Genomic DNA, 16818 nt, shown 5'->3' with positions numbered 1-16818 from the left:
GCCATTTCTGCTTCTGTGATCCTCTATGCGCATCTTCAAACATGCAGGTGCGGAAAGGACCTCGCACCTGCGACTTCTGCCAGCCTCCGCCTTAACCGCATTTGCGACCCCCTTCTCATTTCTGCGTGCTCGCACCTGCGATGCCCACTCCGCAGGTGCGGTTACACCAGCAGCAGCAAAACTTCAGTTGTTCTTCAAATCAACTCCAAGTCCGTTAACCATCCGAAATCAATCTGAGGCCTCCGAGACCTCAACCTAACACACAAACAACATCAAAAACACAAATTGCACACGGATTCAAGCCTAATGAACTTTGAAATTTTCAAGTTCTACAAACGACGTCGAAACTTATCAAATCACGTCCGATTGACCTCAATATCAAAAAAGTCCACTCCCGGTCAAACTTTCCAAAATTCTAACTTTCGCCAATTCAAGCATAATTCTACTACGGGCCTCAAAAATACAATTCGGATACGCTCCTAAGTCTAAAATTACCCAACGGAGCTAACAGAACCATCAAAATTCAAATCCGAGGTCGTCTACACATAAGTCGACATCCGGTCGACTTTTCCAACTTAAGATTTCAATTATGAGACTAAGTGTCTCAACTCACTCTGAATTCTCTCCGGACCCGAACCAACTAACCCGATAAGTCATAAAGCAACAGTGAAGTACAAAAATGAGCAAAAAAGGGGGGAACGATACTACAACTCTCGAAACGACCTGCCGGGTCGTTACAAAAGAACACAAGTATTTTTAAGTGGAAAACACCTGGCTTAAAAGGTGAAAAAATCATGATCTACTACCCGGTAGAATTTTTTCCAACACTTCACTAAATCACTAAGCCAAAAACTACATTTACTAAACTCTTTGTAAACCTAAGGATTACCTCTAACCCTTTGTGGCAAACAACCTCTAGCTGTTGCGACAACTTCAAGTTAAATCTAACTTGAATATTATACTCAAAGTATCTATTACAATTGCTTCTAGATAAAGCTGAAAGGTACAACTCAAAAGCCCTACTACAATGAAACTAGAATAAAAGACAGATACTTGGAACTGGTTCTTTTATCTGGTTCATATATCTTCAGGTTCGCACACTTGAATTACACTGAAATTGCTTGCAAAATGCCTTGCTATTTTGTTCTCAACTCTCGTTCAACTTTAGCATTTGTGCGTACTTGTAAAATGAGAACATCCTGAAATATATAGTGTTGGTAGAATAGGAAATTTCTAATGTTATACTCATCCTTGCTGGAAGAGTTCTAGTTATCTTCAACTTCTAACTCCTCCCTTATCTAGGATAGAGTTCTCTTCGAGTAAGGAGTCATTCTCCTTATCACTTATGTAACATTTGCGTTAAGGAGATATCATAAATAACTACTTAAGTTTATCTCCTTCGCGTGCATATCTTGTGCTTAAATATGCTTGTGTCTGTGTACATTGTGCATGGACGTGGTTCATGCTTGAGTTCCTTTGTCAATCATCAAAACAAACTTCACTTATTTCAATAAATTCCTCATTTTTGATGATGACAATCTCTGTGTTTTTCATAAGCATAAGCCCTGTTTCAACTCAGCTCAATATCAACCCAATGTTAGAACACTTTCCATTTTAAAGTCACAAATCATCAAGGACCAGGTTCATTAGGTTATAAGCACAACCTATCTTCCCCCTTTTGGCATCATCGAAAAGTTGTATAATTATGTTAGATAACCAGATTTTAATAGATATCACTCATGGACACTAGGGCTACTTCAAATGCAATCATGGAGTCAAGCATCATTTATCAATCTAATGATATTAGCTATCTAAGAAGAAACAACAAACAGTTAAAGCACAAAAGTAGTTGATTATCATTGATACTAGTCATCCACAAAGCATAAAGAAAAATAAAGATACTGGATCATGATCAAAAAGAACAAAACAAATCCCATATGGATCACTAGTTTGTCTAACTAGGCAAGAAAGGTTTCGAGGCTGGGAAGGACCAGGTTCTTGGTTTCTGGCCTGAAGTAGCTTCAACATATCATGAAGAATGCCTTCATTCTTCTCCTTCTCATTTGCAAGCTCAGCCTTGAGATCATCCCTCTCAATTTCTACTTCAGTCAGCCTCTTCTTCAGCCTCTCAATCTCAGCATCTTTAGCCCCACTCTCTTGCACCAAGGCTCTTACGTTGTTGTTCACGGATACCTTCTTGGATGAACCAGGTTCTTTGGGAGCAGTGTGGACTTCATAGTCACATACAGTCAAGGTGTTCGCCCCAAAGTGATCCTTGTTTGTACTGACATCCCATTTCTTTAGGGTTACCTTGAAGTGAGCCAGTACAGTCATGAGAATGAAATCATAGGGTATGACATGAGTTTTAGTGCCAGTTAGAACCCTATCAAGAAGTAGGATGATAAAACCAGGCTAATTTATCTTGCTCCCACTATCCAGGCATACCATAAGGACCAGGTCCATGAAGGTGGCAATGTGTTCTTTCCTGCCTGGGCAACACAACCTTGTTAACAAATTCAAACTCCACTTTGTGGGCAGGCCTCATCTCACTTTTGTAAAAGGCCCTGGACTGAAGCTCTTCTTCATTGTCATCAAACTTCCTTGTAATGGAAAGTGAGGTGGGAAGGTTTTCTAGTCTTGGCCATTTAACTTTTTGTAATCATTGTACCCTTCAGCAGATACTCCCAGAATCTCTCCCAATTCCTTGTCATCAAAGCTCACAGTCACCTCATTCACCACACTGGTGACTTTGCCATTTTTTATCTCATAATTTGCCATGAATTCTACAATCAAAGTTCTGGCAAGCTTTCTATCCATTTGAAGGACCATGTCCTTCCAACTCTGCAGTTGTAGTTTTTCCATCAGCATCATCATGCCTTCCTCCTCCAAGTCCCTGAGGAGTCTACCCTTCAAGACGGTTCTTTCCCAAACTAACCATCTTGTCCTACTCTTCTTGAGATTCCTCTTCTTCTTCACTTTCTTCTTCCTCCACTACATTCACTTTTATAGATTTTATGGCAGACCTGGTTCTTTTTGCCAAGGTAGAAGGCTCTGCAGACTTTGTCTTTAAAGGAGACTTCTTTTTGGAAGTATTTATTTTCTTTGCCTTTGTAGTCACAACCTCCACCTCTTCTACCTACTCTTCATCATAAAGGACCAGGTCCATCCCCTAAATCAACTGCCTTAACATGCTCACTCACTTTCTTCTTTCCCTTTGCAGCAGCTTTTCTTTTACATTCTTCCAAGGCCTTTTCAAGTTTAGCCTCACTATGCTTCTTCTGACTCCTTGTAGCTCTTCCTCTTGTGGGAGGAGTCTCTATAGGGATAGAAGACGCAGTCTTTCTCTTCTTGTTTGCCCTAGAAGTTCCAGGAATTTTAACTTCTGAACTCTTCTTCCTTTTTGGATTATAGCTGTCAGACACGCGTTTCAGTAGGTCTTCGAGGGGTTCCTGCACAGATGAAACAGGTTCTTGAAACCTCTTCCACAACCTAACCAACCCCTCAACAGCTTCTCCAGACACACTACCCCCTTTTTCTCTTAAGTTTTCTTCCTCTTCAGCAGATTCTTCACTCCACAATACCATAGCTCGTGTTTCTTCAGTCAAACCAACAAGAATGGGTAAAGATTCAACCACTCCTTTTCCCATTTCCCTCACATCACCTTGAGCACCCTCACTCTCTTTTTCTTTTTTTTTCTTTTTATCTTTACCGCCAATATTTCCAGATTCAGTGGTTTCAACATCAGCCACAGTTCCTACCAGAACAAACCTATTTTCTAGATTTTCAGTAAACTCAGAAATTATTTCAGATGTAATTTTAGGACTAGATGTTACCTGCTTTGTTTCAGATGAAATAGTTTCTTCCCACTCAGTAGCAGACTTAAATGATTCTTCAAATATTTGGGGTTCTTGTACCACGCTTGCTTTCAATTGTTCATCTAACTTATGGGATAATTCACTCCTTGCCACTGTCTTACGAGCAATAGCCTTTACTCGTCCTTTCTTGGGTGTATAGTTGGTTGAAGGTGTGTGGATTCTTTGGATGGTGATGAGATTTTTTCAGAGAGGTTAGCCATTGATGATGGTAGAAGGAATATGTGTGTGTTTAAAAGATAAGAGAAGATTGAGAGAAATATTTGGCGGTTGTAAATTAGAAGTAAAGAAAAGGCAAAGACCAAATCAATATAAAGAGGGAGAATTTAATTGGGCAATGACATCTTTTCAGAAGCTCGGGAACTAATCAAACCGGGAGTCAGTTTGAAAAGACGCTATGGACTCTCCCTAGAATCTAGGCACTTATTGTATTTTGGGACTCTCCTTTGGTGAAACTGGTTCATTTTGTAACGGATAAGCTCAAGGAAGGATAGAATTAAATGGGACTATCCTTTTTACCATAATCCAAATATAATTATTTTAAAATATGCAGAGTGGAGAGTACGTACCATGTAATCTTGATGGATCAGGTTCTTCACTAAGAAATCTCTTGTGTAAATCTGAATTTTCCAAGAAAATAAAGATAATATCATTAGAGATTAATGTCACGACCCGAAATTTCTACCTTCGGGACCGTGATGGCGCCTAACATTTCACTTGCTAGGCAAACCAACGTTAGAATAATTTAAATTATTTTTTAACAATTTATTTTAATTAAATATTATAGAAACCAGACAACTAGAGAAAATTGTCTGAATTAAAGTGAACAAAGCAAAATAAATACGATATCTAAATACCATCCCAGAACTGGAGTCACAAGTACACGAGCTTCTAAAATAATACAAACAAGGGTCTGAATAAAATAAAGTTGTCTGAAAGAAAACACACAACTAAAATAAAGTGGAAGGGGACTTCAGAGTTGCGAACGTCATACAGCTATACCTTAAGTCTCCACTGGTAGCTGAATCCGAGAAAAATCTACAGTACGCCGATGGGACCAACTCCGGAATCTGCACAAGAAGTGCAGAGTGTGAGTACAACCGACCCCATGTACTCTGTAAGTGTCGATCCTAACCTCAACGAAGTAGTGACGAGGCTAAGGCACGTCGCTTACATTAACATGTACGTAATAATAATAATAATAATAATAATAATAATAATAATAATAATAATAATAATAATAATAATAATAATAATAATACAACCGACTCCATATACTGTGTAAGTGTCGATCCTAACCTCAACGAAGTAGTGACGAGGCTAAGGCACGCCGCTTACATTAACATGTACGTAGTAATGATGATGATGATGATGATGATGATGATGATGATGATGATGATGATAATAATAATAATAATAATAATAATAATAATAATAATAATAATAATAATAATAATAATAATAATAATAATAATAATAATAAAAGGAATAGAGGTAAGACAGGTAAATCATGTCAATAATTGAAATCAGTTCAGCAGTCACAATCAATTATTTCCCTTCTCATTTCCGTTGCGGCGTGCAACTCGTTCCAACAATATAATTCTTCAATAAATTTTTGTCGTGGTGTGCAACCCGCTCCAACAATATAAACTTAAAATATAATCTGTTGCGGCGTGCAACCCGATCCCCCAATATATCCCTTTCTATTTCTGTTGCGGCGTGCAAACCGCTCCAACAATGTAATTTAACAACTCTTAAATATAATAAAAATACTACAATAAATACCACATTCAGTAAGAAATTATTAGGCAACAAAGCACACAATATTTATAAATTATTTAGAAAATAAGTAATGACAAGTAGCAATTAATTGTGGAAATCAGGGAGAAAATAGGCAATTTAATTTTTAATACACTAAATGTCAAGTAGCAATTAAGTCACATAAGTCAAATAAGCATGTAGCAATTATAGCATAAATTCAAGACATAATATTGTACAAGGAATATGAAAGAAATAATTTATATACTAATTAACTCGTGATTTAATATAATTTATGAATTTCAAATAAATATGTAAACCATAAATTTGACGAAGGCACTCGTCACCTCGCCTATGCGTCGTTACACATGAAATCCACGTAACAAATAATTCAAGGTTCTATTCCCTAAAGTCAAGGTTAACCACGATACTTACCTCGCTTCACAACCAAATTCAAGATTATAATAAACCTTTGCCTCTCGAATTAGTGTCTGAAAGCTTCAAATCTAGTCACAAACAATTCAATATACTCAACACAAATCGTAGGAATTAATTTCATATGAAATTACTAATTTTTCGAATTAAAATTCGGAATTCATCTCAAAAATTTACAGTGGGACCCACATCTCGAATCTCGAAAAAACTTCGTTCTGAGACGAGTCCAACCATACAAAGTTTATCAAATTCCGATGTCAATTGGATCTTCAAATCTTAAATTTCGTTTTTGGAAAGTTTTACAAAAATCTCAATTTTCTTTCATCTAAATCCGAAATAAATGAAGAATATAGACATGGATTTATGAAATATAATCACTATATGATAAAGAACACTTACCTAGTTCGAAATCGTGAAAACCCCCATTGAAATCGCCCCTAAGCCAAGCTCTAATAGAGGGTTTGTGAAAAATGGGGAAAAATCCCATTTTGGTCTATTTTAATCACTAGGCGCCAGGCCTTCTTCGCGTTTGCGAAGGGCCTGTCGCGTTCGCGAAGTGCAACAGCCTAAGTGGCCTTCGCGTTCACGAGTACTCCCACGCGTTCGCGAAGGCTGCTCCCCCTAGCCTTCGCGTTCGCGAGCCAATGCTCGCGTTCGCGTAGAAGAACCATGATCCCCCTTCCCCGGTCCATAAAGCTTCGCGTTCGCGGAGGGTAAAACCCTCAACACTCCGCGTTCACGACCCAACTATCACGTTCACGATGAACAAATCTCCCCTATCCCAAACTCCCCTTCACGTTCGCGAAGCACACGACACTAGAAACTAGCAGAAGTCCCAGAAACAAGATTTTTTCAAAGAACTAAGGTCCGTAGGCTATCCAAACCGCACCCTAGCCCTCGGGGTTCCAAACCAAATATGCACACAAGTCTAAAAACCTCATACGAACTCGCGTGATTAAAACACCAATTTAACGCCTAGAACTACGAATCGGACACCAAATCAAATAAAAGTTTTTAAGAAAACTTTAGAATTTTTATTTTAACAACCAGACGCCCGAATCACGTCAAACCAACTCTGTTTCTCACCAAATTTGACAGACAACTCATCAATATAGTAATGGACCTATATCAGGTTCTAGAACCAAAATACGGACCCGGTATAAACAAAGTCAAACATTGGTCAATTCTTTAACGTCATTAAGCCTTTAAACCTCAATGTTCGACAAAAAGCGATAACTCGAGCTAGGGACCTCCAAATTCGATTTTGGGCATACGCTCAAGTCCCAAATCACGATACAGACCCATCGGGATTGTCAAAACATGGATCTGAGTCTATTTCCTCAAACTTTTAACCAAAGTCAACTGAAATGAATTTTTAAGTTAAAATTTCATATGTTATCAATTTTTAACATATAAGCCTTCCGAAAAATACTCAGATTGTGCACGTAAATCGAGGAAGGCCTAAAGAAGCTATTAGAGGCTTCAACATATAGAATTAAGGTTTAAAAACTCTAGATGACCTGTTAGATCATAATAATTAATGAGACATTTTAGCACATGGCACAAGAGTATACTAGAGAAAGTATAAGACTGAGAAAATTCTAATCTAATTATGTACAAAATTCACAAATTGTCTAACCAATTTTTGAGTTAGAACTGGTTCCTTTTAGGTGATCTTAATCATCCCTTATTCTAACATGTTTCTTTCAAAGTGATCTTTACTTAGAGCTTTTGTGAAGATGTCAGTTATTTGCTTGTCAGTAGCACAAAACTTCAAGTGATCAAACCCTTTTCATAGTTTTCCCTCAAAAAGTGATGCCTAACATTTATGTGCTTAGTTATTTTGTGATGAATCGGGTTCTTGGTCATACTAATTGCACTGGTGTTATCACAAAAGAAGGGGATACAACCAACATCAATTCCAAAAGTCCATTAATTGTTGTTTGATCCACAACATTTGAGCACAACATGAGGCAGCGGCAACATACTCAGCTTCAGTAGTAGACAAGGCCATAGAATTTTGCTTTTTGGTGGCCCAAGACACAAGACATGAGCCAAGAAAGTGTGCCATGCCTGAGGTGCTCTTTCTATCCATAAGAAAACCTGCATAACCAGCATCAACATATCCCACTAAGTTGAAATTACTACCTTTTGGATACCATAGGCAAAGGTCAGTGGTGCCTTTTAGGTATCTCAAGATCCTCTTGGCAGTAGTCAAGTGAGACTCCTTTGGATTCGCCTGAAATCTAGCACAAAGGCCAACACTGAAAACAATGTCAGGTCTACTAGCAGTGAGATATAACAAAGAGCCAATCATTTCCCTATACAACTTCTGATCAACAGATGAACCAGGTTCATCTATATCCAATTTTGTGGTTGTTACTATAAGTGTGTCAATTTCTTTGGTGTCTTCCATTTTAAACCTTTTAAGCAACTCTTTCACATACTTCTGTTGATGGATCATATTTCCATTTTAATTTTATTTAATTTGTAAGCCTAAAAAGAAATTAAGCTCACCCATCATACTCATTCAAATTCACTCCCCACTTGATTGGCAAATTCTTTACTTAACTTATCAGTAGTTGCTCAAAAGATTATATAATCAATATATATCTGAACTACCAAGAGATATTTACCTTTTTCTTTCAAGAATAAGGTATTGTCAATTTTACCTCTCTCGTAGCCATGCTCAAGCAAGAACTTTGACAATCTTTTATACCATGCTCTTAGAGTCTGCTTGAGCCCATAAAGTGCCTTGTCAAACTTGTACACATGATCAGGACATTCCTTGCTTTCAAAGCCCGGAGGTTGCTTGACAAACACTTCTTCCTATAGATAGCCATTGAGGAAGGCACTCTTGACATCCATCTGATATAGAGTGAATTCCATGTAAGCAGCAAAGGCTCTAAGAAGTTGAATTGCTTCCAATCTTGCAACTGGACCAAAGGTCTCATCATAGTGTATGTCCTCCTCTTGACTATATCCTTGAACCACTAATCTTGCCTTATTCCTTGTAACTGTTCCATCTTCGTCAAGTTTGCTTTTGAAGACCTATTTTGTGCCAATTATTGATCTGTCCTTGGGTCTTGGTACCAGATGCCAAACTTGACTTCTCTCAAATTGGTTGAGTTCATCTTGCATTGCATTCACCCAGTTTGCATCCTGAAAATCCTTAACAACATTTTTAGATTCAATAAGAGATAAAAAGGCATCAAAAGCACAAAGATTCTTCAAATAAGATCTGGTTTTGATTCTAGAAGTTGGATCGGTGATTATGTTCTCAATGGGATGAGAAATTTGATACTTTTTAGGTTTCACAACCAGCTGGTTTCCCCTAGATATTCCTTCAATGTTTTATTTTTGAGGAACAGGTTCATGGATAGGTTCCCTCGAGGTTTGAGGATCAGTTCCTCTTTGTTCAGTTCTCTCTGTTAGGTTGCCCTGGGTGGAAAGACATGTTCCTTCCTCTGGTGCAGCTTCAGTCTGGGTTGTGGTTTTATGTGAGTTTCTTACCAGCTCAATTGCTTCATCATCATATTCCTACCTCTCAGAAAGAATGTTAGTTTCGTCAAACACCACATGTACACTTTCTTCTACACACATAATTATTTTGTTATAAATCTTATAAGTTTTACTATGTGAAGAATATCCCAAGAATACTCCCTCATCACTTCTGGGATCAAACTTAACTAGGCAGTCGTTACCATTATTGTGCACAAAGCACTTGCATCCAAATGCTCTAAGATGGGATATATTTGGCTTTCTCCCTTTAAGTAACTCATAGGGAGTCTTTTCAATAAGAGGTATAGTCATGCACCTATTTATGATGTAGCATGCAGTGTTCAAAGCTTCTGCCCAGAAACTATGTTTGCAGTTTACTAGAAAGAAGCATAGTTCTAGCCATTTCTTCCATTGTCCTATTCTTTCTTTCAACTACTCCATTTTGTTGTGGAGTCCTGGGAGAAAAAAATTATGATTTGTGCCACGCTCATCACAAAATTCAGCAAATTTAGCATTCTCAAATTTAATACTATGATCAGGCCTAATTGATGCAAGTTGATTTCCTAGTTGTTTCTGAGTTTTTTAACAAAAGAAGTGAACACGTCAAATGCTTTATCTTTAGATGTTAAAAATAATGTCCAAGGAAACCTAGAGTAATCATTAACAAGTACCATAACATATCTCTTACCACCCCTGCTCAATATTCTCATTGGTCCACAAAGATCTATATGGACCAGTTTTATCGTCCTGGAGCTTACCATTTTCTGGATTTTGAAAGAGGAACTTGCCTGCTTCCCTCTTGCACAAGCTTCACAAACTTTATCTTCCTTGAACTTAATGTTAGGCAGCCCTATCACCAAGTCCTTGGAGACTAGTTTGTTGAGTTGGCTTAGACCGACTTGTCCAAGTCTTTTGTGCCAAATGAGGGGATCATTATCCAACATACTTAAGCAAGTGAGTTCATTATCTGAAAGTGTGGACAGATCCACAACATATATGTTCACTCTTTTTCCCTGCAAAACTATCTTGTCAGTGGTAAGATTAATCACAAAGTATTTTGTAGAGGTGAATGCTACCATGTTACCTCTATCATACAATAGTAATACACTTATTAGACTGTGCTTTAGTCTATCTATCAAGTAGACATTCTCAATAGAGTGAGAATCAGTCTTACCTACCTTTCTAACCCCAATAATCTCATATTTCTTCCCATTTCCAAAGGAGACATTACTTCCTTTAAGGTGCTCAAGTTAAAAAAAATGGTTCTTGTTTCCTGTCATGTGCTTTGAGCAGCCACTATCCATGTACTATATTTGGCTGCTCCCTTTCACTTGGACCTGCAAAAATATCAGGGGTTAGTCTTAGGAACCCAAACTAGTTTGGGTCCCTTTTTATAGGGAAAAGTGTGAATCAAATTCATTTTAGCCCAACTTGGCAGCCTATTTTTCCCTTGAAAAAAATCTTTGTTCTTTTGACTTGCCTTTTCTTTTGCAGTGCATTCACTTTTATAGTGACCAATGTTACCGCAGTGTGTGCAAATCTTGTTCTCAGGAAGTGTGAGATACTTACTTTTGGGATCCCACTTAGGTGCAGGGTTCCCAAAGCCAAGTCCTATTCTGTTGCTACTATGGTGTTCTTGTAGCCATGAAAGTGCATCAGAGGAATTGTTCTATTTACAATTTCTGTCTAGCTCGTGCTTGACCTTGCTTAGATCCTCCTTTAGGATTCTTACCTGTTAATCTCTCTTGTATAACTTATCTTTCATTTTTCCTACATTTTCTTCTAAAGTGAGTTGTGTGTGATCAATTGTCTTTTTGTCTGTTCCTAATTTCAATTTGAGATTTTCAGATCTAAGCTCTAGGAAAGTTGTGTCAAGTGCATGAACCTGGTTTCTTCAACATAGTATTTTCACTTTCAGTTTCACTAGCCCTAAGTTTCAAGTTTTTGCACTTAGCTTTTAAAATCACACATTCTTTTGACAGTTGTTCCTTTTCATTATTTACATCCTCAGATTCATCAATTAGCTCTTGTAGCAGCTCAGATAACCTTTCTTTAGACAAAAATTTAATCTTGTCTTTGAGATGAAAGACACTTACTTCAGTTTCTTCATCAGATTCTCCAATGGCCATAAGTGCTCGTTCATCATCATCACCATCATCTGAGCTTTCATCCCAATCAGTGACCATAGCCTTGGTTGATCTTTTGTTGTTGCTTTCTTGGGTTGAACATGTTCCTTCTTTCAACTCTTTCCTTTTTCCATTCAATTTCCCACAAAAGATAGTTTTTGATGTGGTAATCGGGCTTTCCACACTTGTAGCAGTCATTATTGGTTTGCTTCTCAGGATATTTTGCCTTGTTGTAGCTTCCAGTTCTTGAAGAACCCTTTTCTCTCCTCAGGTACTTCTTGAAGTCTTTGGTTATCATAGCCATTTCATCATCTTCCATATCAGAACCTTCAGTGATTCTGAGTGCCAAGCTCATTTTCTTCTTAAGTACATCCATTTTCATGGTTTATCTCCTAATATCATAGGCAGTGAGATTCTCAATCAATTCATCTAGTGGGAGAGTGGCAATGTTCTTTGATTCCTGGATGGAAGTGATCTTGCTTTCCGAAGTGATTGGAAAGACCCTGGTACGTATCTTCTCAACCCTCTCTTCTTCATGAATAATGCTTCCAAGAGATTTTAGTTCATTTGTCAGTGTAGTGAACCTTGTGTACATCTCTTGAATGATTTCTCCATTCTTTATAGCAAAATTCTCATACTGAGAGTATAGTAGAGTTCCTCTAGATATCTTCACTTGAGTTGTTCCTTCATGGGCCACTTGTAGTGTGTCCCAAATTTGCTTAGCAGTGGAACAGCCTTGGATTTTGATGTACTCATATAGACCAAGTCCATAAACAAGTCATTTCTTGACTTTAGCATTCTTTTCCCACTTCTTCAAGTCCTCAGCAGTACAATCCGCTCTTGTCTTTGGTATATCTATTCCTTCAGCATTTTTCTTCAATGTAGCTAGTGGACCATCAATGACAATGTCCCATAGCTCATAGTTCTCTCCTTGAATGTGATCTCTCATTCTGTTCTTCCACCAAGAGTAGTACTAGCCATTAAAGAGTGGTCGACTAGCAGTGGATTGCCCTTCCCAATTGCCAGGTGGTGCACTTATCTTGCTCTTCTCCTAAGGTGTTAGCCTCTTCAAAGATAACCTGCTCTGATATCAATTGATATTTTATACTTCATTACCACATAAGAGGGGGAGGGTGATTTGTGTGGTGTCTAATTTTTTGAACGGAATAATAAATGCGGAAAGTAAAGAACACAAGTATTTTTACGTGAAAAACACCTGTAACAACCTCGCCGATCGTTTCAAAATTTATAGCCCCGTTTTCCCCATTTCTACTTCTTTTTATGTTATTCAGCTATATTATGTTATATCGGGTTAGTTGGTTCGGGTCCGGAAGAAACTCGGAGTGAATTGAGATACTTAGTCTCTTAAGTAGAAACTTAAGTTGGAAAAGTCAATCGGATGTTGACCTATATGTAAACAATCTCAAATTTGAATTCTGATGGTTCTGTTAGCTCTGTTAGGTGATTTTGGACTTAGGAGTACGTCCGGAATGTGATTTGGAGGTCCGTGGTAGAATTAGGCTTGAATTGGCGAAATTGGAAATTTGACGATTTCAGTCGGCAGTGGAAAATTTGATATCGGGGTCGGAATGGAATTTCGGAAGTTGGAATAGGTTCGTAGTGTCATTTGTGACGTGTGTGCAAAATTTGAGATCATACGGACGTAGTTTGGTTGGTTTCGGCATCGGTTGCCGAATTTGAAAAATTTAGAAGTTCTTAGGCTTGAATCCGAGGGTAATTTGGTGTTTGGATGTTGTTTGAGTGATTCGAAGGTTCGACTAAGTTTGTATGTTGATATATGATTTGTTGGTATTTTTGGTTGAGGTCTTGAGGGCCTCGGGGTGATTTCGGGTGGTTAACAGAGTTGTTGAAGTTGGAAAATGCAACTGGAGCTGCTATTCTGGTGTGTCCGCGCCTGCGGATTAGGAACCGCAGGTGCGATGATCACAGGTGCATTGAAGGCTCGCAAATGCAGAAATATTCGCAGATGCGAGGAGACTGCCGTAGGTGCGAAGTCTGGTCAGCTAAGTGGAATGCACAGGTGCGCACCTGTGTCCGCAGATGCGGAAGCGCAGGTGCGAAAAACCTGGGCAGAATCCTTAAATAGAACCCTTCGCGAATTTTGGTCATTCTTCACAATTTCAACTCGTGTTTTGGAGATTTTGGGAGAGATTTGAAGAGGGAATCAAGAGGATTTTGTTGAGGTAAGTTACTTGAGCCCTATACTTGTATACTTGTGATTTCCAGTTGTTTTAATCATGGTAATTAGTGAAAATGAGGGGTTAGGGCTTGAAATTTTTGGAAAATAATTTAAGGATTTGAAGGACCAAACGATGTCGGATTTTGATGAATTTGGTATGGTTAGACTTGTGAGTGAATGAGATTTCTAGAATTGTAAATTTGGTCGGATTTCGAGACGTGGGCCCGGGGGCCGGGTTTGAGCCAATTTCGGGTTTTGGTCTAATTTTGTAGTTTTTCTTGTGGAATTCATTCCATTAGCGCGTATTGATGGTATTGTACTGATTGTGAATAGATTCGGAGTAATTGGAGGCCAAGTCCAGAGGCAAGATCATTGCGGATTAGAGATTTGACCGCTTTGAAGTAAGTAACGATTGTAAATCTGGTCCTAAGGGTATGAAACCTCGGATTTCGTATCATTCTATTATTTTGAAGTGACGCACATGCTAGGTGACGGGCGTGTGGGCGTGCACTATTGGGGATTTGTGACTTGGTCCATCCTGTAGCAACTGTAAAGTTGCATACTTTGTTGAAACCATTGATACTTATATGTTTTAGAAAGATTTTCTGTAAATTGGGTTGAATGCCATGTTTGGGCCTTGCGCCAATGCTGTTTGGACCCTTAGGGGTTTTTTCTTACCATCCTCTCACTGTTTTTGATTGAAAATTATATACTCAGTCATGTTTATACTTGTTTACCGCATAACTCAGTTTTATGACTCTATTTTGATGCATATAAATGTTTTGGGCCGAATGCCCTGTTTTACTGAAATGCCCGAGTGGCTTGATTTATGAGGATGAGTGTGGATCGGGGCTGCCCGCCTGCAGCATACTTTATGATTGAGTGAGGCTGAGGGCCTGATTTGTGAGGATGAGTGTGGATCGGGGCTGCCCGCCTACAGCATACTTTATTATTATCACACGTTAGTTGTCCGTACAGATTATAGCGCTTGGGTTGAAGGAGCCCCTCCGGAGTCTGTACACACCCCCAGTGAGCGCAGGTACCTACTGAGTGCGAGTGCCGAGTGCTGAGTGACTGTGAGGCATGAGTGATTGTAAGGTGCGAGTGGCAAGAGTGATTGTGAGGTATGCCCGAGTGGCACGAGTGACTGTGAGGTTTGCCCGAGGGGCTGTTTATGATTTCATCATTTTTGCTCACTTTTGCATTGAGCCTTCGTTTGAAAAACTATTGGAAAAATATCTTTAAATGATTTTTACTGGAACCGGGTTTAAACGAGATGTTTGATTCAAATCCTGATTTTAAAAGCATGTGGTATTTTAGTGAGATTTCCTAATGAACTTTATATGCTTTATTGCTCGTCATTACTGCTCAGTCTTTATTTATTGTTGTTACTTACTGAGTTGGCGTACTCACGTTACTCTCTGCACCTTGTGTGCAGATTCAGGTATAGCTAGACACGATAGCGGTTATTGAGTATTCTGGTTACAGATTTTCTTGGAGATAGCAAGGTAGCTGTTTGGCGATCACAGCCCCTGCTCTTCTCCCTCTTATCTTCCTCTAGTTGTATTTAGCTATTTTCCAGGCTGAGTTAGCCTTGATATTATTAGACAGATTATAGCAGATGCTCATGACTAGTGACACCCCGATGTCGGGCTTTTCTTTTCCGCACTTCTGTTTTTCTTTGATTTGAACTCTTTTAATGGAGGTTTTATGTCAAATAACCATGAAATTATCTTTAAAAATGAAATATCGGTTGTTTTGGAAATGAGTCGGCTTTCCTGGTTCCGCGATAGGCGCCATCATGACAGGAGTTAGTTTTGGGTCGTGACAGATTGGTATCAGAGCCTAGGTTACATAGGTCTCACGAGTCATGAGCGGGTTTAGTAGAGTCTTGCGGATCGGTACAGAGACGTCTGTACTTATCTTCGAGAGGCTGCAGAATCTTTAGAAAACTCCACATTCTTGAATTCTTGTCGTCCAAATCTGTTGATTCTACTAACTAAACATCTGTTGTTTCATTCTCTCACAGATGATGAGGACTCGTACTACCGGTCAGGAGGGCCAGCCACCAGTACCACCAGCCAGGGCCACGGGAGAGGCCATGGTAGGGGCAGAGGTGCAGCCCGTACAGCAGTTGGGGTAGTACCTACAGATCCACCGGTTGTCCCATATCAGGACCAAGTTCCAGTTGTTGATGCACCAGATCAGGCACCACATGTGCCTATTGTGATTCCAGGCCTTCAGGAGGCCCTAGCTCAGATTCTGACCGCGTGTACTGGCCTTGCTCAGGCAGTCTCTATTTCGACGGCCGCAACCACTTCTCAGGCCAGGGGAGTCACTCAGACTCCCGTCGCTCGCACACCCGAGCAGGTTATTCAGGGACTTCAGACACCAGAGCTACCACCAGCGTAGGTTGGAGAGGTTTGGGAGACTTCAGCCACTACCTTTCAGTGGCACAGAGAGAGAGGATGCTCAGGACTTTTTGGACAGGTGTCAGAGGATACTCCGTACTGCTGGTATTTTGGAGACTTGTGGGTCTCATTCACTACCTTTCAGTTTTCTGGGGCTGCACTCAGATGGTGGGAGACTTACTAGAGGCGTAGGCCTATTGGCGCAACACCCCTTACTTGGCAGCAGTTCTCCGTGGTCTTTTTGGAGAAGTTCGTGCCTCGATCCCGCAGAGAGGAGTTGCGTAGACAGTTTGAGCGGCTCCGCCAGGGTGATATGTCTATGATGCAATATGAGATGCGGTTATCCGAGTTGGCCAGTCATGCTATCTGGTTGGTTCCCACGGACAGAGAGAGGATCATGAGGTTTATTGATGGCCTCACTAATCAGCTACAGTTGCTCATAACCAGGGAGTGGGTTTCGGGTGCTATCTTTGATGAGGTTGTCGACATTGCTCGGCAGATTGAGATGGTTCGCG

At 39.5% G+C, this 16818-nt stretch overlaps 1 protein-coding gene across 1 annotated transcript; it reads right to left on the bottom strand.

The window, feature by feature from the left end:
- Positions 1 to 1775: 1775 nt before the first annotated feature.
- LOC138900413 (uncharacterized) lies at positions 1776 to 8529 on the bottom strand. The gene is made up of 5 exons (XM_070187154.1): positions 8393 to 8529; positions 3201 to 4035; positions 2669 to 2991; positions 1903 to 2383; positions 1776 to 1811 (listed from the first exon to the last, which is right to left on the bottom strand). The coding sequence occupies exons 1-5, from the start codon at positions 8527 to 8529 to the stop codon at positions 1776 to 1778; spliced, it is 1812 nt and encodes a 603-aa protein (XP_070043255.1).
- Between the last annotated feature and the right edge of the window lie 8289 nt (positions 8530 to 16818).

The sequence above is a fragment of the Nicotiana tomentosiformis genome, chromosome 10 (genome assembly GCF_000390325.3).
Source record: "Nicotiana tomentosiformis chromosome 10, ASM39032v3, whole genome shotgun sequence".
NCBI lineage: Eukaryota > Viridiplantae > Streptophyta > Magnoliopsida > Solanales > Solanaceae > Nicotiana > Nicotiana tomentosiformis.
Note: the sequence above shows the minus strand (reverse complement) of the source record. Positions and strands in the feature narration are given on the sequence as shown.